The sequence below is a fragment of the Acomys minous genome (genome assembly GCF_964271855.1).
Source record: "Acomys minous genome assembly, chromosome: 6".
Taxonomy (NCBI): domain Eukaryota; kingdom Metazoa; phylum Chordata; class Mammalia; order Rodentia; family Muridae; genus Acomys; species Acomys minous.
Window position 1 is genome coordinate 2,297,659 of NC_140487.1, and position 27,034 is coordinate 2,324,692.

At 39.0% G+C, this 27,034-nt stretch overlaps 1 protein-coding gene across 10 annotated transcripts in view; it reads left to right on the plus strand.

Annotated features, from left to right (window-relative positions):
- The window catches only part of GRM8 (glutamate metabotropic receptor 8), an 855,522-nt gene extending 829,585 nt beyond the window's left edge, over nt 1-25,937 (plus strand). For 9 of the 10 annotated variants that reach the window (XM_084788018.1, XM_084788015.1, XM_084788013.1 and 6 more), the window contains 2 exons: nt 17,934-18,180; nt 25,379-25,937. In XM_084788018.1, coding sequence (XP_084644144.1) covers nt 17,934-18,180; nt 25,379-25,428 — 297 coding nt within the window. In that variant the 3' untranslated portion in view covers nt 25,429-25,937. Of the gene's footprint in view, nt 1-17,933; nt 18,236-25,378 lie in introns of all 10 variants that reach the window. The other variant, XM_084788014.1, reaches the window with a different exon arrangement.
- The last annotated feature ends 1,097 nt before the right edge of the window (nt 25,938-27,034 follow it).

Here is a 27,034-nt window from a genome sequence, read left to right on the forward strand (position 1 = left end):
AGTGGAAGCTACCTTGGCTAACACTCGCTTCCTGAATAATAATACAATGAACTGTGAAGTGAAGGGTGGCGGCGGGGGAGAGAAACATGCTCTTCCCCATGGGATACGCCGAAAATCCAGTGGCCTGATGTATGATCCTGTTATGGACGGTGAGCAGCTGGATTAAATCAACAGTAGAAAGCCAAAGGCATTTACGTTAGCTATGAAAAGAAAAAAAAAATGCTAAAAGAAGAAACACGAAAAATTTGAACTTAGGAAAAGCTTACTGTGCACTGGAATATTTTAGTTTATTTCTTAGATGTTCAGAGATTGGGGATAGTTATTTTTAGTGGCAAGGACGATGTCTAGGGGTTCTGTAGGACACAGTCAATTTGCAGAAATGAGGTTGGTCAGAGACATGGTGTACGGCCAGTGTAAGGGCAGAGCATCGGTTGTGCCAATCCTGCTCCCTTCAGGAAGTGCCGAGTGATACATACTTCCTGCTCCCTTCAGGAAGTGCCGAGTGATACATACTTCCTGCTCCCTTCAGGAAGTGCCAAGTGATACATACTTGCTTCTCTAAGAAACTCCTTCACTTCCTATAGCCCACATAGTAGATCTGAAGTGGTTCTTCCTTGAAAATTTAATGTAAAATACAGCTTAATACGCTCTGTAACCAACACCCAAGACGACTGAACCTAGGAATGAATCTATCGGCTTGCAGTTATATTTAATAGACAGGACGTGTTGAGTGAACATGGAAATGGTGCGAGCAAGGTCAATCACCACAGTCCAGCTGAGGGTGTTGTAACTTCATTTCTTCTGTCACGGCAGTAGAAACTATTCCTCAGCCTTCTCAGTCACCCCTCATTAGTCAGAGAGGCTGACTAACCATTTGATACATATGGAGAAGCAATTCAAGATGCATGTTTTGAATCTGTAATATCTCCTGTCTCGCTCAATAGCGTAAGGTGGTTTCTGGGTAAGTGACAACCCTCCCTGCCCCGCCCCCTGCCATGAGCTAATTAAGGAACCTCTCTTGCCTCTGCTCAATAGCATTGCCATTCTCTGTTGCCTAACCTCATTAATGGAGAGAGAGAAAAACTGAGAATTGGTACAGAAAGTTTATATAATCTTATACTAAATACTATAAAATATTTTTGCATTTAATTAGCTGATAAACTATTCAGAATTGGCATAGCACATCTAGTGAGAGTATTCCATGAGTAGCCAAGCATTTATCAGAGTCGGTTATATTCAATGGAAGGAAAATTACCCACTGTGTTTATGTTGGGCTTTCTGTGCCAAAATCCATTCCTCTCTTAATAATTCCTATCTTTTCTTTTTACTTTTTTCTTCATCAGTTACTATACTTTTAAGATATCTTGATAAAACTAAAAAGACTTGAAAAAGTGTAAGGTTTAAAATAATTCACCCCATACATTAAAATAGAGAATACTGAATATTTTCTCTATGGTAATTCAAAGTTTCATTTGGTTTCAATCTGTCTGAAAACCAAAGCATTAGTATTTCAAATATTCAGAATTTACTCTATCATTTTTACTGAAAGAATAACTTATTCATGTAGTTATTTACTCCATGCCTAACAACTCCATGTTGTTATTACCATATAGACCTTCCAAATATAAAATAATTAAAATGTTGGCACTATAAAATATAGAATAGTTATAATGGTAGCACGTGACTTACTTGGTAATAGCTAGTTTTATTTGTTTATTATCTAGGACAACATGAATGGAAATTATTCAATATTTGCATTTTTATTATTGTAAAATATATACCATACTACAGTGAAATGTAATCACACTTAGCCTTAACTTTTAAATGCCTGTAACAAGTCACAAATCATTTTAATATGTCTATATCTGCATTTCCATTAATTCTTATACATCAATGGATTCTTTGCCAAGCGATCTTCATACAGAACATACCTGATGGAAAACAAGCAATACCCATGTCTCCTGGGTATTAACTTCCTACTCCTAGGCATCGATGATCATATCATTTTGAGTGGAAATTTTAATAAAGATATTTAAAAATAGGCTTAAACACATGGGTTAATACTCTAAAGAGAGTAAGACACACCTTAATAGGCTGTGGTCATTTGGTGGGGAAGGATGTCCCGTTGTGTCAGAGTCTAGGGGAAGGGAATAGTGTGAAAGAGGGAAGGGGTATGGGGACTGGAAGACACAAGTGAGGCGATAACAATAAGGATATGATCTGAATAAATTATAATAAAAAATTAAAAATCTCAGCTATTTGAGGAACAATATGAGCTTTATGGGCCAATCACAACAGAGAGGAGAAAAGAGGGCCCCAATTGTATCACCTCACTTGATTGGATATAGTCAGAGGGAGAGAGTACAAAGAGAAAACTGGAATGAGGGGGCATCTCTGGGATGAGCTAGAAACCTACACAAAGAAAACTCCCAGGAATCTATGAGGGTGACTCTAGCTAGAACTCATAGCAATGGAGGATATGGAGCCGGGACCAGCCATCTCCTATAACCAGGGAAGACTTCCAGTGGAGGGATTGGGACACCAACTTGGCCACAAAACCTTCAACCAATAATTTATCCTGCCTACAGGATGTGCAGGGGTAAAGATGGAACAGAAATTGAGGGAATGGACAACAAATGTCTGGTCCAGTTTGAGACCCATGTCATGAGAGGGAGCCCATGCCTGTATTGTTAATAATACTATGCTATGCTTGCAGACAGGAGTCTAGCATAACTGTCTTCCAGCAGTTTCATAGAGATAATGATGGAAACAGATACAGAGACCCACAGCCAAACATTAGGCAGACCTTGGGGAATCCTGTGGAAGAGAAGGAGAGGGATTGTAGGAGCCAGAGGGGTAAAGAACCTACAAGACCTCCAGAATCCACTTACCTGGGTCCATAGGGGTTCCCAGAGATTGACCCACCAATCAGAGAGCATACATGGGACTGACATAGGCCCTCCGCACATATATAATAGTTGTGCATCTTGGTGTTCATGTGAGACTCCTAACAGTGGGATCAGGAGCTGCCTCTGATTCTGATGCCTGCCTTTGGGACTCTTACCTCAGCTGGGTTGCCTCCTCTAGAGTCAGTAAAAGATGTGTCTAGTCTTGCTGCACTTGATATGCCAAGCCAGATACCTATAGGGTATCTGAAGAGTAGATTGGGGAGCAGAGGTTTGAGGTAGGGAAAACTTTGGCCAGGATGTAAAATTAATAAATAAAATAATTATTTTTTTTTAAGTAGTGAAACAGTCACCTTGAATGGTTGTAGAGTAAATAATATACATAAGCACAGGATTTCTTCAAAATCACAAAACAAAAGAAAAACAGCAACAACAACAACAGAACACTAAGTGGACAGAGAGATAGAGAGAGGAGGCTAGAGATACTAAGCGGTTCCTTGTTGAACAGGAGTTCTGAAACAGTCTAAGACAGATTACATTTGAGCATAGAGGGGTGTGACATGTATGTGTCCCATAACCTGAGTAGTAGGAACTGTCTTCTATACTTTTCAGTGATTGTATTTTGGCACCCACAGCATGTTTAGGTGTGATGCCTATGTTTTCATGACTTTTTTGACCACTTGAAGTAGTTTTTACTTGTCCTGAAGAAAAAGGAAATGACTTAGCGGTGGCAACTCCAGCATGAGAGCCCTAGTGCCATTTTAGGTGCTTGGTACACCATGTAGCTGTGTTCTCTGGTAGGGGTGATGTGGCTTCACTGAGGCCAGGTGTGATGACCCAAGGAGGTTATCATAGTTTGGATAAAAATTTAATTCTCCTGAATATCTTTTCCACAAATATTTTTCAGGCAGTGTTTGGTGTTGGCACCCAGTACAACATCAGAGAGTTATACAAAATTTACAATTGTACATATGTGGGTCTTTCTGTCTAGAAACCTGAATACTTTGACTTTCAGACATTCATCTGTGTTTTCTAGAGGCTCTGTTCTTTGAAATAAAAATCCAGTACAGTGAGAGATTGTTCCATGTGGAATGACTTAGAAGTGGTCCTCTTGTTATTTCTGGGATGCCAAGATCAAGATATCTAAGACATGGGAAGGTGCTGTAGAGCTGTGACTCAGTTATGAAAGACGTAGTTCATCACAGCGCAGAACACAAATGGAGTTATGAGTCTTTGAGTGTAGTCGGATGTGGACAGCTATTTTGTACTTACTCCCTTCTCAGATAGCGCTTCCCTTATATCTTCCGCAGTCACATCATCTTAGGCTTAATCAAAGTTAATAGACCAAACAATAAATATCTAGGATCTCCAGAGATGGCTTAGGAAAAGGGGTCAATGGAAGCTTTGCATTGTCAGAGTAATTAGCACTTTTAGTACTCAGGAGACGGGCATCCTTCATGGTTTTCCTCCTTTCAAATGGCAGCAAAGCACTACAGAGCATCAGAGAGAGGAGCCAGAAAAAGTCATGCTGCCAGTCTGTTTCCAATGCACTTGGAACTTTGACCTCAAAAGGGATTCTGCCGACTTAAAACTCTACTACCCTACATATGTAAAGATAAAGCCCACAGTAAAGCGCTGGTGCTAATTTCTCAAAGAGCAAGAAATGAGAATGAGACACATCTTCTCTGTGAATTCACTCCACTAAGAGCAGTGTTAGTACACTTTCTTTCTGATATTTTCCCCATGGTCCCTGGACTACTATTTCAAATCCATCACAATCCCAATGGGGATTGGAATTCCTAAGCACATACACATTTTTCTAGATTATAGTTAAAGGCATGAAGTTATGCATAATTTGCACTTATACTTTCAAAACCTAATTTGCACCTGCATTTATAACTTCTTTCTCATTTATCTTACCACATTTTCTTTTATTGAAAATAGTGTGTGTGTGTGTGTGTGTGTGTGTGTGCGCACGCGCACGCGCTACCTCCATTTCTGTGATTTCATAGTACTTGGAGCCTGTTCTGTTTAAGTCTTGATTCCTTGGTGTCCTCCATTCCCTCTTACACGCTTTCTGTATTTTTTTATACAAGATTTCCTTGAGTCCTGAGGAGGAGAGTTCATGGGGATATCCTGTTTAGAGCTGAGCGCTCTCCAGCCTCTCACACAATGCACATTGGCTGTAGTTATCTATATTTGTTCCCTTCTGCTGCAGGAGGAAGCTTTTGTTATGCTGCCTGATCAAGGCACTCATCCATCAGTATAAAATACCTTTTTTATTCAGTTTTATGCCAGCTCCTTGGGCTGTCGAGTCTCAGGTTTTTGATTGTCCGGGCAGCATCAGGTAAGGATTCCATCTTGTGGAGTGAGCCTTAAATCAAGTAAAATATTGGCTAGTCACTCCCACAAGCTTTGTGCCATTATTGCTCTAGCGTTTCTATAGGGAGCACACCATTGTATATAAAAGGGTTTGTAGCTGGGACTTTGTTTATATTTCACCTTCAGTAGAATGCACATCCCCTTTCAGCAACACTAACTTGTGGTGGCAAAAGCTCGGGGTAGGCATCTGCTCAACATTCCCATGCTAATAAGCTGTGTCCGTCTCATCTTCAGGTGTAGGGCCTTGCTGTCTGATTGTGGAGAACGGTCTTTGCAAGCCTTGGGGTGATTGAGAGTTCACATAGGACCACTTTGGTCAACAGTTCAGTTAGCTGTGTCTAATCCTTGGTTCTAGAAACTTCATTTTCTGACAAGACATCCAGTCAAGGCTGTGTCTCCCATATTATTAAGAGATGTCATTTAGGTCACACTCATATGTGTAAATTTAGGAAGCTTCTACTGTATAAGGTTTCCATATTACCCCTTACATGGACCTTAGTTGTATATATCTCTCCCCACATTCCCTCCTTTACCCGTCTCCCTGTCTGTACTTGATCCTCCCGTTCCAGTACCGCTCCTCATCCCTCCGCTGCCATCTCTTCTGTCTCTGTTTACTAGGGAGACTTGTTACTCCTCTACAGCCCCTTAACCTATAACCAACCTTTATGGATTTACGAAGTGTTTCTTGGTTATCATTGCCTTAACAGCTAATTTCCACATATAAATGACTATATTCGATATTTCTCTTCCTGTGTCTGTTACTGCAGGATTTTTTTTTTTTAGTTCCATCTATTTACCTGCAAATTTCATGATTTCCTTTTTCTGAAAACAGCTGAATAATATTCTATTGTATAAAACTACCTCGTTTTCTTTTGCTGCTGAGGGACATCTAGTTTTTTTTTTTCCTTTCATTTCTGGTTATTATGAATAGAACAGCAATGAACATGGCGGAGCAAGTATCTTTATGGCAGGATGGAGTGTTCTGTGCTGGCTACTTTTATGTCAACTTGACACAAGCTAGAACTATCTGAAAGGAGGGAACCTCAAAGAGAAAATGCCTCCATAAAATCTGTCCATGAGGCATTTTCTTAATTAGGATTTACAGGTGAGGGCCCATCCCATTTTGTGTGGTGGCATCCCTGGGTTGATGTTCCTGGATTCTGTAAGAAAGCAGGCTGAACAAACTATGTGGAAGAGGCTTACGAGAACTTCTCCATGACCTCTATATCAGCTCCTGACTCCAGGTTCCTGCCCTGTTTGTGTTCCTGTCCTGTTTTTCCTCCTTTATGGACTGGTATCTGGAAGTGGATGCTGAAGTAAAATTGTTTCCTCCATAAGGTGCTTGGACCATGGTGCTTCAGAAAAGCATTAGTTACTCTGTCTAAGTAAGACTTGTCCTTGGGGTATATGCCCAAGAGTGGTATACGCTGGATCTTGAGATAGGATGATTCCCTTCTTCCTGTGGAACTGTCACACTGATTTCCATATGGCTGTACAAGTTTTTACTCTCACCAGCAGTGCACAATGTTCCCCTTACTCCATGTCCTCATTAGCATGAGCTGTCAGTCATTTATTTCATTGATCTTAGTCATTCTGGCAGGTGTAAAATGAAACTTCAAAGTGGTTTTGATTTGCATTTCCCTGATGACTAAGAATGTTGAACATTTCTTTAAGTGTTTCTTAGTCATTTGCTTTCCACTTTTGAGAATTCTCCACTTAGATCTTAACCCATTTTTAAAATGGGTTATTTTTTCTTAATGTATAGGTTTTTAAATTTTATGTCTTTATATATTTTGGATAGTACCCATCTGTTGGATGTGTAGTTGGTAAAAAATCACTTCCCATTCTACAGGCTGTGGACTTGGAATGATTATGTCATTGGTCTTGTAGAAAATTTAGTTTCCTGCAGTCCTATTTATTAATTGTTGAACTTAGTGCCTGTACTAATGGTGTTCTGGTCTTTTTCTGTGCCAGTGAGTTCAAAGCTATTCTCCACTTTCTCTTATATCAGATTCAGTGTGTCTGGTTTTGTGAAGGGTGATAAGGATGGATCTGTTGTGACTCCTGTACACCCAGCTGCCTGGTTTAACCAGTGAATTTGTTGAAGCCGCTGCTTTTTTTCCTAGTGTGAATTTATGGCTTCGTTATAAAAAATCACGTGGCCATAAGTAAGTAATTTTTTTCTGGGTCTTCAATTTTATTTCAGTGATCAATGTATCTATTTTTCTTTCAATACCATGTTGTATTTTTTGTTTTTGTTTTTGCTTTTGTTGTTGCTGTTTTTTAATAACTACAGTATAACCTGGAGTTGGGGGTGGTGATACCTCTAGCAATTCTTTTATTATTCATTATTGTTTTAGTATTCTGGATGTCTTGTGTTTCCATATAAAGCTGAAAATTGTTCTTTCAAGATCTGTGAAGGATTTTGATGGGGATTACATTGAATCTGTAGATTGCTTTTCATAGGATGGCCATTTTTAATATGCTAATCCTGCCAATGCTTGAGCATGAGATATCCTTGCGTCTTCTGATATCTTCTTCAATTTCTTCTAAGAGTTCAAGTTTTTATCCTATAAGTTTTCAACTTGCTTGATTAGAGACACCTCAAGATATTTTTTTAATTTTTGAAGCTATTGTCAAAGGTGTTGTCTTCCTGATTTCTTTCTCAATAAGTTTGTCATTTGTATATAGGATGGCTATGTACACTTTTGAGATAATTTTGTATTCTTCTACTTTGCTGAAACTTAGTTGTAGGAGTTTCTTGTTGACATTATTAGGGTCATTTCTGTATACATTCATATCATATGCAAATAAGACACTTTGATTTCTTCCTTTCCATTTGTATCTCATTGTTCTCCTTCAGTTATTTTATATCTGGAACTAAGACTTCAAGTACTATATTGAATAAATTCATAGAGAGTGAACGTCCTTTCTTTGTTCCTGATTTTAATGGAATTGCTTTGAGTAAAATTCCTTTATTATGTTCAGATATGTCCCTTGCATCCCTAATGTCTCCATAATTTTTATTATAAAGGAAGGTCTGATTTTGTTAAAGGATTTTTATGAATGTAATGATCTAATCATGTAGGATATTTTTCTCTGTAGTTTTTGTTTATATGGTGAATTATGTTTACTGATTTGCGTAGGCAGATCTATCCCTGCACCTCTGGAATGAATCATACTTTATCATGTTGGATGATTTCTTTGATGTATTCTTGGATTTGGTTTGCAAGTTTTTATTGACAATTTTTCCATTTACGTCCATAAGGAAAATTGGCCTGTAAATCTGTTTCTTTGTTTTCTCCTTATGTAGTTTAGGTATCAGGGTAATTGTTTTATAAAACGATTTAGGAATATTCCTTCTGTTTCTATTTTGTGGAATAATTTGAGGAGTATTGGCATTATGTCTTATTTGAAAATCTGGTAGAATATTCTGTACCAAAACTATCTGGCCCTGTTTGTTTGTTGGTTGGTTGGTTGGTTGGTTGGTTGGTTTATTGTTTCCATTTCTGCAGGGATTATAGCTCTGTTTAAATTACTTATCTGGCTTTAATTTAACTTTGGGAGGTGGTATATATCAAGAAATTTATCCATTTCTTTCAGATTTTCCAATTTGGTAGAATATAGGTTCTTCAAATATGTACTTGTGAATCTCCAGATTTTCTTGGTGTCCATTGTTATGTTCACCTTTCAATTTCTAAATTTGCTAATTTAGACCTTCTCTCTGCCTTTAGTTAGTTTAGATACCGGTTTGTCAACCTTATTGATTTTCTCAAGGATCTAACTCTTTGTTTCATTGATTATTTGTTTTTGGGGTTTTTTTTGTTTGTTTGTTTGAGTCTATTGATTTTACCTTGAATTTGATTATTCCTTGACACCAATTCTCTCTTTTGTTCTAGAGCTGTCAGGTTGCTATTATGAGTAGTGTGAGATATGTCCTTTTTTTTTTTTTTTTATAAATGCAGGTACCTGTTCTATGAACTTGTCACCTAGAATGCCTTCATTGTGTACCATAAATTTGAGTATGCTGTGTTTTTCTTTTCTTTTCCTTTCTTTTTTATAATTTATTTAACTTTATTTTATGTGCATTGGTGTGGGGTTGTCAGATCCCTCGGAACTGTAGTTACAGACAGTTGTGAGCTTCCATTTGGGTGTTGGGAATTGAACCCAGGTCCTTTGGAAGAGCAGATAGTACTCTTAACCACTGAACTATCTCTCCCGCCCCTGAGTTTTCATTTTAATTTAACGATAGAAGTCCTTAAGTTTTTAACTTCATCATCATCATTATTAAATTAGCCTTACATCTCCATTGTAATACCCTTGCTCTTATCTTCCTGTTCCGACCCTCCCTCCCTTTTCCACCCCATTCCCCTCCCCTACATCTCTCACAGGTGGGGTCCTCCACCCCCACCATCTGACCACACCCCACCATCTGACCGCATCCTATTAGGTCTCATCTAGATACCCTGTATCCCCTTCCTCTGTGTTCCCACAATGCCTCTCCCCTAAGGGTCAGTGAAGAAATCACAGGCATCAGAGGTCTTGTCAGAGGCAGTCTTCCACTCCCCATGTGGATAATGAGCTATCCATTGGCTACATCTGAACAGGGCTTATAGGTCGTCTCTTTGCAATGTCCTTGGTTGGTCCTCAGCTTATGCAGGCCCCTTGAGTCCAGATCTGCCATCCTTGATAGTCTCCTTGTGAAGCTCCTGACACCTCCCTCCTCCAGCCCCAGTGTTTCTATTCCCCAAGTCCTCCATACAATTTGCAGCTTTTCACCCAAAGCCCAACTGCAAGTTCTAATATTTGTCCTGATCCCCAACTGGGTGGGATCTCTCAGAAGACATCTGTGTTGGGGTAATATCCACTTAAAAGTGAGTATTTACCATGTATGTCTTTCTGGGTCTGAGTTACCTCACTCAGGATGATCTTTTCTTGTTTCATCCATTTGCCTACAAATTTCAAGATTTCCTTGGTTTTGATAACTGAGTCGATTTCTATTGTATAAATGTACCAGAGATTCTTCTAAGTTGTTCCCAGATTCTGGCTATTATGAATAAAGCTGCTATGAACTTAGTTTAGCAAATGCCCTTTTGTATGGTGAACCATCTTTCTGGTACATGCCCAGGAGTTGTATACCTGGGTCTTTAGGCAGCACTATCCCCAGTTCTCTGAGAAAGTGATGTATGGAATTTCAAAGTGTTGTAAAAGTTTGCACTCCCACCAGCAACGCAGGAGTGTTCCCCTTTCTCTGTATCCTTGCTCGTATGTGCTGACACTTGAGGTTTTGATATTAGCCATTCTGATAGGTGTCTCACCTGATAGATGGACTCACAGAGTTGTTTTGATTTGTATTTCTCTGATGACTGTGTATGTTGAACATTTCTTAAAGTGTTTCCTAGCCATGCAATATTCCTCTGTTGAGAATTCTCTGTTTATCTCTGTACTCCTTTTTCCACCATTGGGTTATTTATTTTGGTGGTGTTTAATTTCTTGAGTTCCTTTTTATATTTTGGATATTCACCATTTGTCAAATGTAGTATTGGTGATGATCTTTCCCCAGTCTGTAGCCTGCTGTTTTGTTCTGTTGACAATGTCTTCGCCTTACAGATGCTTTTCAGTTTTATGAGGTCCCATTCATTAATCATTGACCTTAGAGCTTGAGCTGTTTGTCATCTGTTCATGAAATTGTCTCCTGTACCAGTGAGTTCAAGGCTCTTCCTCATTTTTCTTCTAACCAATTTAGTGTGTCAGGTTTTATGTTGATGTCTTTAATCCATTTGAACTTCAGTTTTGTGCGTGGTGATAGATATGTATCTATTTACATTTTCCTACATGTAGACATCCATTTAGACGAACATCATTTGTTGAAGATGCTATGTTTTTCCATAAACCATTTGTCTTCTTTGTCAAATATTGAGTGTCCATAGGTATGTGCGTTTATTTCTGGGTCATTGATTTGATGCCATTGATAAACCAGCCTATTTCTATGCCAGTGCCATGCTGTTTTTATTACTGTTGCTCTACAGTACATTTTGAGATCTGGCATAGAGATTCCTGTGGAAGGTCTTTTATTGTGCAGGATTGTTTTTGATACTTTGGAGGTTTTTTTTTTTCATATGAAGTTGAGAATTAATCTTTTAAGGTCTGTAAGGAATTGCAGAGGAATTTTCTGGGGAATTGTATAGAATCTGTAGATTGCTTAGATGGTTATTTTTACTATGTTGATGCTCCCAATCCATGACCGTGGGAGATTTTTCCATCTTCTGATATCTTCTTCAAATTGTTTATTTAGAGATTTGAAGGTTTTTTTTCACACAAATCTTTCACTTGCTTGGTTAGAGTTACACCACGACACTTTATATTATTTGTGGCTATTATGAAGGGTGTACTTTCCCTAATTTCTTTCTCAGTCTGTTTGTCCTTTGTATACAGCAGGGTTACTGATTTTTTTGAGTTGATTTTGTTTTTGTTTTTGTTTTTTGTTTTTCTGTTTTGTTTTTCGAGACAGGGTTTCTCTGTGTAGCCTTGGCTGTCCTAGACTTACTTTGTAGACCAGGCTGGCCTCGAACTCACAGCAATCTACCTGCCTCTGCCTCCCGAGTCCTGGGATTAAAGTTGTGTACCACCACACCCGGCTGAGTTGATTTTTTTTATCCAGCCACTTTTCTGAAGATATTTATCAGCTGTAGGAGTTCCTTGGTAAAAGTTTTTTTGGATCCCTTATATATACTATCATATTATCCATGAACAGTGATAATTTGACTTCTTCCTTTCCAATTTGTATCCCCTTGATCTCCTTTAGTTGTCTTATTTCTCTAGCTAGGACTTTAAGTACTATATTGAAGAGATATGGAGAGAGTGGACAGCCTTGTCTTGTCCTTTATTTCAGTGAGATTATGTTTTTTCTTTTAGTTTGCTTTTGATGTATTGTTGTATTTTTATTTTGAACCACCTCTGCATGTCAGGGATGAAGGCTACTAGGTCGTGGTAATGATATTTTTGATGTTTTCTTGGATTTGGTTTGAGAGTATTTTATTGAGTATTTTTCATCTATGTTCATAACAGAAATTGGTTTGAAATTATCTTTCTTTGTTGGGTCTTTGTGTGGTTTAGGTATCAAGGTGACAGTGTCCTTGCCTTGAATGAGTTAGATAGTGTTTCCTTTGGATTCTGTTTTTGTGAATTAGTTTGGAGATGCCTAGTATTAGCTCTTCTTTGAAGGTTTGGTTGAATTCTGTGATGAATCCATATGACCCTGGGCTTTTTTTTTTTTTTGGCTGGGAGACTTTTTTTTCTTGTTTTGTTTTTGTATTTATGTCTTTTTTTTCTCCTTTATTAATTTATTCTTGTTACATCTCAATGGTTATCCCATCCCTTGTATCCTCCCATTCTTCCCTCCCTCCCATTTTCCCCTTATTCCCCTCCCCTATGACTGACTGTTCCTGAGGGGGATTACCTCCCCCTGTATATGTTCATAGGGTATCAAGTCTCTTCTTGGTAACCTGCTGTCCTTCCTCTGAGTGCCACCAGGTCTCCCCGTCCAGGGACCATGGTCAAATGTGAGGCACCAGAGTATGTGAGAAAGTCATATCCCACTCTCCACTCTACTGTGGAGAGTGTTCTGTCCATTGTCTAGATCTGGGTAGGGGTTTAAGGTTTATTGCCTGTATTGTCCGTGGCTGGTGCCTTAGTTTGAGCGGGACCCCTCAGCCCAAATCTGCCTATCATAATGTTCTACTTGTAGGCTTCTAGGACCCTCTGGATCCTTCTACTTTGCCATCCTCCCATGCTTCTCTCATCTAGAGTCCCACTAGAATGTCCTCCCCTCTGTCTCAGTTTCCTGGTAAGTGAAGGCTTTCGTGGGACTGCCTCTGACTCTATTTCCTTAGGAGATATAGGACTATTTAATTTGTTTACCTGATCTTGATTCAACTTTAGTAGTTGTTAGTTATCAAGAAAATTGCCCATTTCACTTTGATTTTGAAGTTTTGTGGCTATAGGCTTTTGCAGCACCGTGTGTCTGTGTCTCACCCATAGAGGTCATCAGTTCCCTGAGAAGTAGAGTCACAGGCAACTGGGAGGCAACACGTGGGTGCTAGGGATCAAACCCACATCCTCATGAAGAACATCCAGTACTTTGAACTCCTGAACCGTTCCTCTGGCTCCTGTATGCTCATCTTTAAATAACTAAAATAAATAGTGATCTCATGATTGCTTACACATTCACAGAATCTTTGTAACTCCTGTAAGCCTTTCTCTCCCCAATAGATCTTTTATTTCCTTAAGACATGGCATACTGAATCTTCACTACCTTGGTTCATTTTGATGTCTACAACCAATCTTCTTCACATCAAGAACAAAGATATTTAGGATTTCTTTGTTTTTATTATTATCAGTCTGTTGGTCTCCTCAATGCTTATTTGATGTTTTCTGTAGATATATTCTTTTAAAACTTTTAGCTTTGTGCGTGTGTATGTCTAAGATCTTTGGCTATTTTGTGTGTGTATTTTTTTATTTTCTATCTTTTTTTAAACTTTCCTTTTTATTGAATTTGATGCTGTTCATAATATGAAAAAAATAATTTTCATTTCATGACTTTAAGTATTTGCTAATTATTCGTTGTATGTTTACCTGAACTTGTGACTCTCAGTTTAACTGTCTACTATGTTTTCACCATCTTGTGTCTGGTGCCTTCAGGAGGAAGAATGCCCATGTAGAAATGATGCTCTGAAAATCCATCCTCTGAATGTAAAGACTCCTCGTTCGTATGATTGGCAGTGGCTGGTTAGCTTTTATGAAGCATGTTCTCTCTATGTAGCTTACCTCACCTGGCTTTGATAGCTCCTGACTTCTGAGTATGCACCTACACACCTTTAGCCTCCTTTAAAAAACAAGCAAACATCATTTCAGAGCTTATCAAAGCTCATATTCCACATGCCATTTGATCACGCATTGTTTTTAGATGCTAATCACTATTACATGCAGTAAATTTGAACCCCTACCCACATCTAGCCAATGGGCAGAACATTCTCCATAGTTGAGTGGAGAGTGGGGTCTGACTTTCACACAAACTCTGGGGCCCCATATTTGACCATGTCCCCTGGATGGGGAGGCCTGGTGGCACTCAGGGGAAGGATAGCAGGCTACCAAGAAGAGACTTGATACCTTAAGAGCATATAAAGGGGGAGGAGGTCCCCCTCAGTCACAGTCATAGGCGAGGGGAGTAAGGGGAAAATGGGAGGGAGGGAGGAATGGGAGAATAAAAGGGATGGGGTAACAACTGAGATGTAATATGAATAAATGAATAAAATATATTAAAAATAAAATAAAAATAGTTTAAAATTAAAAATTTGGAGCTTAGTCATGGACCAGGCTGATACTATGTTGACAATCTTTTTATTCACAATGCTGCACTTTCAGCTTTTGATTTGACACTTCATTGCACAAACATGCTTCCTAATCCCAAAGAGAGTGTAATGAGAATCAGCAAATAATTCAGATCAAAGACCTCTGTGTCTTCACTAGAGGAATCACAGAATGACATCTCTAACCTACCAATAGGTTTTTTCAAGAGTAAGACTCCACCATGATTCTTTGAATGTTCAAAATCCAGAGTTTCTCTCAAGCATAAAGATTATTTATTTTTCCTGTTGTGTTTATCCAGCTATTTCAAGAAAAGACTGTCTCATAGCTAAATATACGTGTGTTCTTGCATATATATGTACATATATGAATATATATACACACATTTATAAATGTCTGTGTAGCAAATATAATCAAAGACTATAGGCCAAGAAAGGAATTAGGGGAAGAGACATAATTCTATTTCAATTAAAAAATTTTTTAAAACTTTAAAAGAGAATATTGATTTTTTTTTCTCTTGATCTTAGGCAAAAGGCTAAAAGACAATAGGAAGAATATTGATTTTTTTTACAGTTAAATACATTAATTTGTGTGTGTGTGTGTGTGTGTGTGTGTGTGTGTGTGTGTGTGTGTGTATTCTTGTGGAAAGGGCTAAAAATGATTTCGGAACTCGGCACCACCCCATGTTTAGGTGTAAGACCTGAAGGAGGGTTAGCATAAAGTTGCTTTATTCTCATTTATCGTTATAAACTACCTCAGCTGCAAAGGGATTGAAAAAGCATCAGGTGAAACGCCAGCATCTATGGAGGTCTGAATTCAGGCAGCTCTTTGAAAGAAAAAGATTGAGCATTGCCACAGAAATTCGGAACATCCTCCTGCTTCCTTTAGAATTTGAGGTCATGGCCTGCTTTCAGAAAATGGTGGATGTGTGCAAATGATCTGCTGGGAGTGAAGAGAAGGTTGTAATGGGCCCAGGAAAAGGCATCATGTTTGGAGACCACATTTTGGGTTCTCCTCTGTGGTTTTCCCAGGGAGTTCTTCAATCCACTCCAGTGCACCCAACCATTTCACATTCAAAACACTGATGGCGTTTGGGGGATGAGAAAATAGCAGGACCTCAGAGCACGTGACGAAAGAGCAACTCCCTTTCTATAGTGATGGAGAAGTTACAGGGAAAGAGGTGGGGGACAGCTAAGAAGAATGAAAAGGGGATACACGATACTACTGTCAATGTCTCTTGACAAATTCATATGGTTTGGGGGTGAGATAATGCAATCCCTTCCTTTACCCAGTAGGTCATCAAATTATGAAGGCTATTTTAGGTATGCAGCTCTCAATATCAATAAATAAGTTGGATTTGAAAAAGAAAACTTGCTCTGCGTACTTCAAAGTGAGATTACAGTGACCACATCCTGGACACCTAGTAGGATTTTGCCATACATTGATCACTCCCGGAACTCCCTGGTCTGAGCAGCTGTCGATGGGTTATCTCTTTTCACATACCCCTGGAAGGAAGCTTTGTTAGTACCTTTTAGAGTTGAAGTTTTATGGTGAGTAACTTCTGTGAGTTACTATTATGGTCTATATTGAACAAACACATATTATTCTATTAAATGATACCATAAAAGTGTGAGTTCCTCGGTAATAAAATAAGAGCCAGAGAGAAAAATGAGATTATACATTTGTCCAATTGTCAGGTGTGAATGAGGCTTTTCTCATGCCAGTAAACTCTGGATGTTTTAAGCTTCCTTCCTTGTCTTCACACACACACATACACACACACACACACACACATACACACACACACACACACTATATATATATATATATATATATATACATATATATATATATATTTGTAATGATGTGCTGGGATTCAAACAGCCTGGCTGGGGCATGCTTCTAGGTTACACTTGACCATTGTGTGGAAGTCAGTGTATGAACTTGAATCAGCTAGTCATATCCACAATCAACATTCAAGGGGAAATGCATGCAAGCATCCTACTCGTGTATAATCCTCTCTCTACACCTACAGAGCCTTGGGAATGGTGCTATCTATACTAGCTGCCAGCATCAGTTGACTGCATCAGTCCTCTATATATACGTCAGCAGGACACTCTGATCTAGATGTATTTATTATTTAAAATTCCAAATAAGCACACAGTGTATTTTGCTGATTTCCACCAGCTAGTTCTTTCTTGAGTCTCCACAGACACTTTCTCATTCACAGCCCCTTTGCTATTTCATGTTCTTGCGCCTTTTCTGTATTTCCCATAAGATTCTCAATCATATATAGTGGCATGTGGCAAGGATTCAGCATAGGGAAGTGATTTTCAAAATGTGCTCCTGAGTCTCCACTGCCAGAGCACGTATCTGACATCTGGAAGGAGGAAATCTTTCTTTTCTTATTTATATATTTATTATATATTTGTGTGTGTGTGTGTGTGTGTGTGTGTGTGTGTGTGTGTGTTGCTTACGTGTATGTCTCTGTACTACATGGATTCCCAGCATCCATGAATGTCAGTGAAGGGTGTTGAATCTTATTTACCTAGAATCATGAATGACCGTGACACACCATTTGGGTGCCCGGGGTTGACCCTGGGTCCTCTTCCAGAGCTACAAGTTTTCTTAACCACTGGGTTCTCTCATATCCCCAGGAGGAGCTCTGTCAGATTTTTGTTGAAGCTCCTACATTTATTTTGATGTGAAATAATGATTGAGAAATCTCAGAAAGTGTTCATTAGGCAGGCTGCTAAATAACAAGCCCTTTTATCATTTTTGTGATTTTCACCAGGTTTGGTGGTTGAAGCTATGTAATGATGTGAGAACAATGGTCCTCCAGAAGCAATGTGCATCTTGATGCCCTAGGGTGCTGTACTCTCTCTCTCTGTCTTTACTGCATGTAATTTACTCTTTAAGTATTGCCATGATCATTTGGCCCACTAGTATCTTTTCAAGAAGGTGAATGTGGTGCGAAGTGTTAGTCTCTTGTCGCCGTGTTTTTTCCTCTTTCCTTATACAGTTTGACATCTAAAAAGCAACATAAACTCCACCCCCTTCTCAATTTGTTTTAAGGAATGAAGATCTTAAAATATAAAAATCACTCATCTAGTAGTTTGTCTAGTGAAAGCCTTACTGCAGTCAAGGGCAATTACGGTAAATATTCTCCAATGTAGCTATAGGAGAGAAACTGGAATCATTTTAGAAATGGTGTGTTATTTATCTCCTACTAGTCAGACTTAATAACCATGACTCTTTTTCTTTTTTTCCTCTCCTCAGATGTACATCCAGACAACAACACTTACTGTCTCCATGAGTTTAAGTGCTTCAGTGTCTCTGGGAATGCTCTATATGCCCAAAGTTTATATTATAATTTTTCATCCAGAGCAGAACGTTCAGAAACGCAAGAGAAGCTTCAAGGCTGTGGTGACAGCTGCTACCATGCAAAGCAAACTGATCCAAAAAGGAAATGACAGGCCAAATGGCGAGGTGAAAAGCGAGCTCTGTGAGAGTCTCGAGACCAACAGTAAGTCACCTGTAGACTTTGAGATGGTCAAGAGCGGGAGCACATCCTGATAGATGTACGTGGAACATTCTTCTATTAGTCTTGGGAACTCTGCTACATAGTCCTATGGGCATGCTGGTGGGCACGCAACCCGAGGCTGTCACAGAGCTAAATGTTTATAAACGAGAAGTTGTTCCAAGCATATAAACTGCCCACCAGAGCTCTTTAGCAAAGTATGGCAGTTTAGCTCCTCCTTTGAGGTATCACAGGGCTTGGCACTGGGATGCTGTTTCATTTACAAGATTCAGTTCTGAAACTTAGGAATTATTCTCCAATGTTTGTTGCTTCAATATTGGCTATTTCTTGTTATTTTAGTTTATCAGTGATATTTGAGGAATGAGTACTCCAGACCTAGCACAAATAATTGACAAATTGTTTGGGTTTTGGGGAAATGAGAAAAGAGTTCATTAGTATGTCCAGTGGAGTCATCGTAAGTACTAGGTTCTCCCTTGTGCTCCCTCCTCCTCCTCCTCCTCCTCCTCCTCCTCCTCCTCCTCCTCCTCCTCCTCTTCTTCTTCTTCTTCTTCTTCTTCTTCTTCTTCTTCTTCTTCTTTGGTTTTTTTGAGACAGGGTTTCTGTGGTTGGCCTGAACTTGCTTTGTGGACCAGGCTGGCCTCAAATCACAGAGATCTGCCTGCCTCTGCCTCTGGAGTACTGTGGTTACAAGTGTGTGCCAGCTGCTCTCTTCTTCTTTTAACTTCTCTTGATTTCTTTGTTGAATATGTTAATTTAAAATAAGCCTTGAAAACCTCCTGGACCTAAAGACAGAATCCTTTCTCCCACTTTTTAAACCTACCTTTCTTTGCTATGTAGTTGACCCAAAATCCCCATCTGGTAACGGTAAGATGATTTGATCATCCATTAAAATTTAACTTAACAGTTAAGGCATTCTTGGTATTCACAGAAAGTCAGTAAACAAGTTAGTTATTTGTAGTGTAAAGATTTAGAAGTAGAAGATAATAAAAATTTCATGTATATTATTTGGTTGTATAAACAGATTAAAGACAAATAAATTAGAGCTGAAGTCCTTACTCTAGAGTGCCTCTCAGTGTTTTGGGAATGCCATTGTATAAGTCTGTATTAATAAGGATAAGTTTTTATGATGCTGTTGCATATATGTTATGCCAGCATTTGGGAGACTGAGGCAAGAGGGTTCCGAATCTGTGACTTGGGCTTAATACATGATCCTATCTCAGAAAAATAAGACTACCCAAGAACGAAAGTACTTCCTTACGCCCTGAGACCATTATTACTGTCTTTTCCCTGCTTGGTATTCTTTTGACTTTGTCTTAGGGGTTTCCATGGCCCTGAAGAGCCATTATGACCACAGCAGATCTTACAAGGAAACATCTAACTGGGGCTGGCTTTAGTCCATCATCATCATGGCAGGAAGATGGCAGCATCCAGCCAGACATGGTGACAGAGAGTTCTACATCCTGATATGCAGAGAATAAGCCACTGGTCCTGGCTTGAGCATCTGAAACCTCCAATCCTTCCCCTGGTGACACACTTCCTCCTACAGCAGGGCCAGACCTCCTGCTAGTGCCACTCACTATGAATCCATGTGGGCCGTTCTCTTTCAAAATACTACAGAAATTAAACACAAAACAAGGCCAAGAATCGATTTTATTCTGCTTAATTAATAAAGAAATTTATAATTTCCACTGGAGTGAAAAATTTTCCTCTGACTTAAGAGCTGATAAGGTGCCAGAGGGGGTGAAGGAACTCAGTACCCAGTCTGACAGCCTGAAGTGAACCCCAGGTCCCACAGTGTGGAGGGAGATAACTAACTCCCACAAGATGTACTTTGACTTCCACATACACTTTGAGCTGCAAGCATACACACACACACACTGTACAAACAAACAAACAAATAAAAAAAACTAAAACCTTAATGGCCTGACCTCTCTTGGCTTCAGGAAGATTATCTCGTAGAAATCTCAGTCACCTTTAGAGAATGAAATCTTGTCACATCTCAAGAACTACTTCCCACACAGACATCATTTTTTCAAAAAGCAACTCTGTGGACGTGCAAGAGCTGACGCAGTCGGACAGATTTTAGTAACAAATGGGTATGATCATCCTTTATCACAGCCGATAGGTAAGCAATTTACCAATGACAGGACTATTAGCAAAATGCTGGTGATTTGAGGCCAGAACTTTCCTGTTTTCCAACTTGAAAGCACCAGTGTAGGGATTAAAAACCCACGCAGATGCCAGTCGGCCGCTCTTGGCACGATGCACTCTCACCTCTGGTAGTGGGAGCGTGAATCACCAGACACTGTTTGACCTGTGATTTTTGTGGCCGTCGAGAAAAGGACATAATGGGGTTTCAGATGAAACAACTAACATTTTGGTAGAATATATACCAATCATCCCAGGCCCACCTAAGGAACAAGATGGGAGGAAAAATCAATATCCTTTTCCAAGCCCTTGAAGAGCAAATAGTTTCCCCTCAAAGTAAAATATCCACCATCAATACACACCAGTATTGTATGGTTAAATCAGTTCAAAAACACTGACTATTTTCTTTGCTATTTTCTGTGGATGTTGAAATTACATAACGTGTACACATTTCTCTGATTTCTCTAAAATGAGAAAGAGACATTACAAACATGAACGGTGTTAGGAAGGTGAGCTTATTGTATTCTGGGAGAGTTAAAGTCCACACTTGGAAGGTAAAAGTAGTAAAGATAAATCAAGATAATGTGAATTACTGCCTGAATGAAAGTTTTTGGGCTGTAGTTAATATAAGAGTATTTGAAATTAAAATGAAGAACAACTATTATATTAGCATACTCTCTTTTATTTTATTATAGGGAATATCTTGGTAACTGTGGCTATTAATCTGTTGCTGGATTTTTTTATTCTGACTAAATAGTGGTACATTCATACATACATAGATACATATGTGTGTGTGTATAATCTTAAGGTTTGTATGTATATACATGTGTACAAATATATGTATGTGTGTGTGAGTGAGTGCTATCTGTGAATAAGGGTACCTGTAGAATCCAGAAGAGGGCCACAGATTCGATGGAAATGAAGTCACAAGCAGCGGTTTTGAGCTGCCTGACATGGGCATTCAGAACCAAACTGAGCTTGTCTGGAAGAGCATTAAGCATAAGTGTTCTTAAGTATGAACGTTCTCTCCAGACCCAGAAGCTCCGCTTTAAAAGTGAGTTGTGTCAGAGATAGCCCCTGTTCCCCTTACTAGGGGACCCTCATGGAGACTGCGCTGCCCGCATGGTGACTGCACTGCCCGTTGACTACATCTGAACGGGAGATCTAGGTTCTTTCTCTCTGTGCATTGTGTCCATGCACTAGTTTCTGCAGGTCCTCTGGGTCCAGATTTGTTGCCTTTGTTGGTCTCCTTCTACCCCTCCCCACTCGTTGTTATCCCCTCAGTTTTATCTTCCCGTTCCCCCCTTTCATGCTATTCCCCTGCCCTTGACCTCCTGCCGAAGGGGGCCTCCTCCCTCACCATCCTGTCAGGTCTTGCTTCCCCTTCCTCTTTGTGCTCCAGGCCTCCCCACCAAGAAGAAGTGATCAAATTAAGGGCACCAGAGTTCACATGGAAGAACTCCCAGCACTCTGCCCACGTTTAGCTGTGAGTCTCTGCATCTGCTTGGACCCCCTGCTGGGTCTTTCCGAGGACACGCGATAGACTTCCATCCTGTTCTGGTTCTTCAGCCATTTCCGATGTCTACCATATTATTGCATTTGCCCTTCTGGTTGCGAATCCACCGTCCTCCCTACGGTCCTCCCTAGGGTCCTCCTTGTTATTTGATGTCTTTAGGTCTGTGCATCGGTGCCTGCCTGCTATTTGAGCATTTCCCCCTGGCTGGGCAGCCTTGCCAGCCCACAGAAGAAGATGCAGGCAGTCCTGAGGAGAGCTTAGTCTGGGACCAGATGGTAGGGGAGGAGGGCTCCCCTGTTTCAGAGGACTAGAGGAGGGGAATACGGGAGAAATGGGAAAGAGGGCAGGAACAGCAGGTGAGGGAAGGTGCTACAGTCAGAATGTAATGTGAATCCATTATAAAAAATAAAAGTTAAAAACAACGAAATGAAAAAAAGTAAGTGGTGGACTCCACCCAGACTTCCATGACATAGATTAAAATTTCAGAACTTCATATGATACTTCCAAAGAATGTGAATTTAGAAAGGAAACTAATCTCCTGACTGTGCATAACATGGCATTTTTTTTTATTGTTTCAGAACAGAGAGGAGAGTCGAAACAAAGTTTATATATGCAAAGCTTTTCAGCATTACATATTATTACTATACTTGTGTTTCATGTGATATGTTCATTAATAAATAATGACAGCAATTGTACTTCTTTCTTTTTTTCTTTTTTCTTTTTTTTGGTTTGTTTGTTTGTTTGAGAGAAGGTTTTGCTGTGTAGCCTTGGCTGTCTTGGACTCACTTTGTAGACCAGGCTGATCTCGAACTCAGAGCGATTTACCTGCCTCTGCCTCCCGAGTGCTGGGATTAAAGGCGTGCACCACCAAGCACAGCTGCAATTGCATTTCTTTACCCTAGAAACATAGTGTAGCACACCTAAGGAAGTTTACTATGGCCCTGTTCAAAAACTGGTTTTCAAAAGAGCATATACACATATGAACTTTGTCAAAACAGTCCCCCTGTTACTGCATCGGCATATCTTTAATCTATTTTGATCCATAATACTTATGAAATAATGAGTCATGAAAATTATCTGACATTTGAAGTTGCCTCTTGTTGTTGCTTTATTCTTATTTTATTTTATTGAAAATGGATTTTTTTTCTCATATTATACCTTCATTATGTATTTCCTTCCCTCTAGCCCCAGAGTTCCTCCCCATGTCCTTTCCCAACTGGATCCTACATTCTGTCTCTCATTAGTCATTGTAGGAATAATAAAATAAAAATAAGATATAATAAAATAAAACATAATAAAATAGAACAAAAGTTAACACATTGGAGTAGGACAAAACAAACAGAAGGAAAAGAGCATAAGAAACGACAGAAGAAATAGAGATCAATGCAGAGACTTATGTTTCATATTCATGTTCAGAAAATCCGACAAAAATAACTAAACTGGGAGCCATACTATATATGCAAAAGACCTGTAGTTTAAAGGAGAGAAAAATATATTAAAATATATGTATCAAATATATATTATATATTAATAAAATAGCCTAGGGACCTAAGATAAGACTAAATAGTACTGTTCAAAAAAAGATGTCAATAAAGTAACTTGTAATGACATTCTGCTAGATTTATAGATCAGTACTGGCTCAGCCATCATTAGAGATGTCTTCTCCTGCAGCAATTGGGAGCAAACAGAGACCCACAGCCTGCCCTTATTCGGAGAACCCTCAGCCCCAAAGGAGATGTTTCCATCAAATCTCTACCTTCAGAGGTCAGGGGACCCTCAGGCAGAGGATATGCAGTGTAAGAGTCAGAGGGGATGAACAACACCAAGAAAACAAGGCCCTCTAATTCGATATGATCAATGCATATATGAATTCAGAAAGACTGAGCAAGCATCCACAGGGCCTGCGGGGGTCTGTACCAGATGGGGTCCTGGAGCAGAAAGGAAAAGTGGGCACAGGGCTGCATCCCTGACCCAGGAGTTACCTCCAATTGCTAACCATTTGCAAATGAAAATGTGTTCTCTCTCTTCCCATAGCTTATCATTTTCAATGCGTATATGTTGCATGGGTGTCTGTTTTCGGGACTGATGATTTCATATTGTAGAGTCAATGGTGCAGTCTTCCATAGGGATGCTGGTCCCTTCTCTTTCGGCACTATTGAGTTGCCTGTAGCTCTTTGCTATGGTTGGGGTCTGGTGAGATTCACCCCTGCCACTTCAGCGCGTCTGTTTGTATCGTACTTGTTCATGTCTCTCCTCCTTTTTGCACTATACATATTTAATAAATATCTCCTACACTTTCAGACATTTCTGATAACAGTGAATAGTGCACAAACTTCTGTGACCATTTTACTAGTCACTTTGCTAACTCAGTGTGATTTCTCCATCACAGCTACAAGTAATTAATGACAAATCCATCAGAAGCAGAAAAAGGTGTCAACTTTGTTTTCTTTGAGAAGATGCCCAAAATACATTATATGAATCAAAACATGAACATTGAAAGTAAACCAATATAATATAAAAGGCACTGTGTCTCACTTTGCGCACACATACACATAAAATGCAGTAGGAGGCTCACCTTTTGGAAAGAGGGCTCTCCAGTAGGACCACAGAAGGACAGGGATGACTCAGTCACAATGCTTGTCACAGAACCATGAGGATCTGTTTTTAAATACAATTATTCTAGTATTTAATATAAAAGAGGTAACAATTTTGAACATTTTCACACAATAACTATGTTTAAAATTTGAAATTATTTGCCTTTAGTTTTGTGTTGTCTGGGAGAATTAGCATGAGTGTAAATTAGACAGAATTTTTTGCTATACATATTGTTGTTTCTAATAATCTTACAACATTGAGGACTGTTTTATAGTAAGCTGGTAGCAGAAGACTTAAATATTAATATTATCCTTTGAGACTTTAATTCCTTGTGTCCCTTATTTAAGAAATTTTTTAAAAGAACACATACACACACACATATCTATGGACAGTGTCAATATGAAGCTAAAAGTGGTATGTACTTGAGATTTTGGCATCTTAATTTGTAAAGTCTGATATTATTGTTAATTATTAATGGGAGATTAACATTGTCAAGGCACAACTACTTATAACCACTTGGTAGTAGGATTTTTTGGATCATTAAAATTTTTTATTTAGTCTGGTAAATTTTTTAATGTCTATTTTTTAGGACACTGGTGTCTTCTTTCTTTTTATATATATGAAAATTCAATTTGTCAAGCAAACATATAAATAAGATTTAACTTAAGTTTTCTAATGATTAGCATTTTTGTATTCACATTTTTTTTTCTAGCTTTCCATGTACTTTATCCTGGACTCAGAGCTTTTTCAGATTAATATTTTGGCTGAATTTCTCATTAGATTTCTACTGCATGGTTTCAAATACTAGGTAACATGTTTTAAAAACCATTATCATTAGACAGTTCTGGTAGAATTTGAATTTTGGGACTGTACCAGCGAAGTGGTTATTGTGTACTATTAACTTGTGCTAATTTTCGTTAACAGCTTCTTCTACCAAGACAACATACATCAGCTACAGCAATCACTCCATCTGAAGGAAGGTGCTGAGTGTTCTTAAATATCGAACCCGAGACTGCAAAAAAAAAAAAAATGCACTCCTGGAAATCTCCATAGACTACAATCAATCAGATCAATAGTCTCGTAAGGAACAAAAAATTAGCCATGAGCCAAAAGTATCAATATTGAGGAGCAAAGAAGCCCCATTTTATACAATACAACCAATGAGTGTCAAGCTAAAGTATTGCTTACTTGTGAGCAGTTTAAAAAAAAAATCTCAAAAGGAAAACTAATGTTAGCTTGTGAAAAAAAAAATGCTGTTGAAATAAACCATGTCCGATGTTATTCTTGTACTTTTCTGTGATTGTGAGAACTCCTGTTCCTGTCCCGCACTGTTCAACTTGTATAAGACTCCGAGTCTCTTTCTTGTAATGGCTGACTGGACTGAAGCCCTGGGTTGTGCTACAAAATAAATGCAATGACTGACGCATGCATTTTTTATACAAATAATTTATTTCTAATAATAAAGGAATGTTTTGCAAATGTTGAGCATTGTTTCGTTCCAGTTTTAAACCAGGGTAACCCCTTCTGTCCTGTTTACACTCCGCTGCTTTTGGATCCTCACCTTTCCCTGTGTTGACGTCACCTCCTTCAGGAACATGGCTTTGGGTTGTTTGTGTGCGCGGGGGAACTTTTATTGCTTTATGAAAAGGTACTCCCTGTGTGAGATTTTGTAAATACGTTTGACTCATGTGATGGGTCTTCATAGCAACTACTCCTGTGAAGAATCATGTCGTAGTCTGGTATAAATCTCTTCGGGTTGTTACTGTGGACAGTGAGTTAAACTTGACTTTGAAAAATATGTCATGAAAATTGTCATGGAGAAATATATCACTTCATGACCAAATTTCTCCATATCATTTGTAATTCAAAACATTTGCATACTGAAATATCCCTGCTATGTGATATTAACCTCCTCTCACCTGGCCCAGCAATCACTGAAATCCGCAGAGTAATGGGCCTTACCCGGTCATTCTTCAAAACCCTGAATTAGCATATTTATTCCCTTGGCATCATTAAAGAAACCACAGTTCAGATGACATGTCAATGAGTTCTTATTTTCTAAATGAAAACATTCACTGCTTCATAAAACAGTATCATTAAAGAGAGAGAAAACAAGAAGCCTGCCTGGTGCTAATAAACCAGACCAAGGCAGATAAAAGGAGTCTGTTAACCGCTTTCAAAGTCGGTGACTGTTTTTGTCCTGGGTCCTCTATTACAACCTCAGACATCCATCAGATCAATGGGTCTCTATGATCATTTTGTCAGTAAAATGGTCTCTATGCTGAGTTAGCTTAGATGGCTCATTGCTTTCCTTACAGGTATAAAGAGCCATCTCTGGCAGCTTCACCCAAGATATTAACCGCCATTCTGTTTAACTGATAAGCTTCACGTAGCATCATGCAGACTCCTTTCATACACAGAATCATTTTCTAGGTCACCAAGAAGACGGGTGACAACGGACAGGAGGAAATGCATATTGACTGGGTTTATGTTGAGTTTCTCCAAATTATAGTTGTTCTTTGCAGGTAGTATTTTAATTAAAGAATAAATGCATCACTCTTCCATATCTGAACTAAGGAA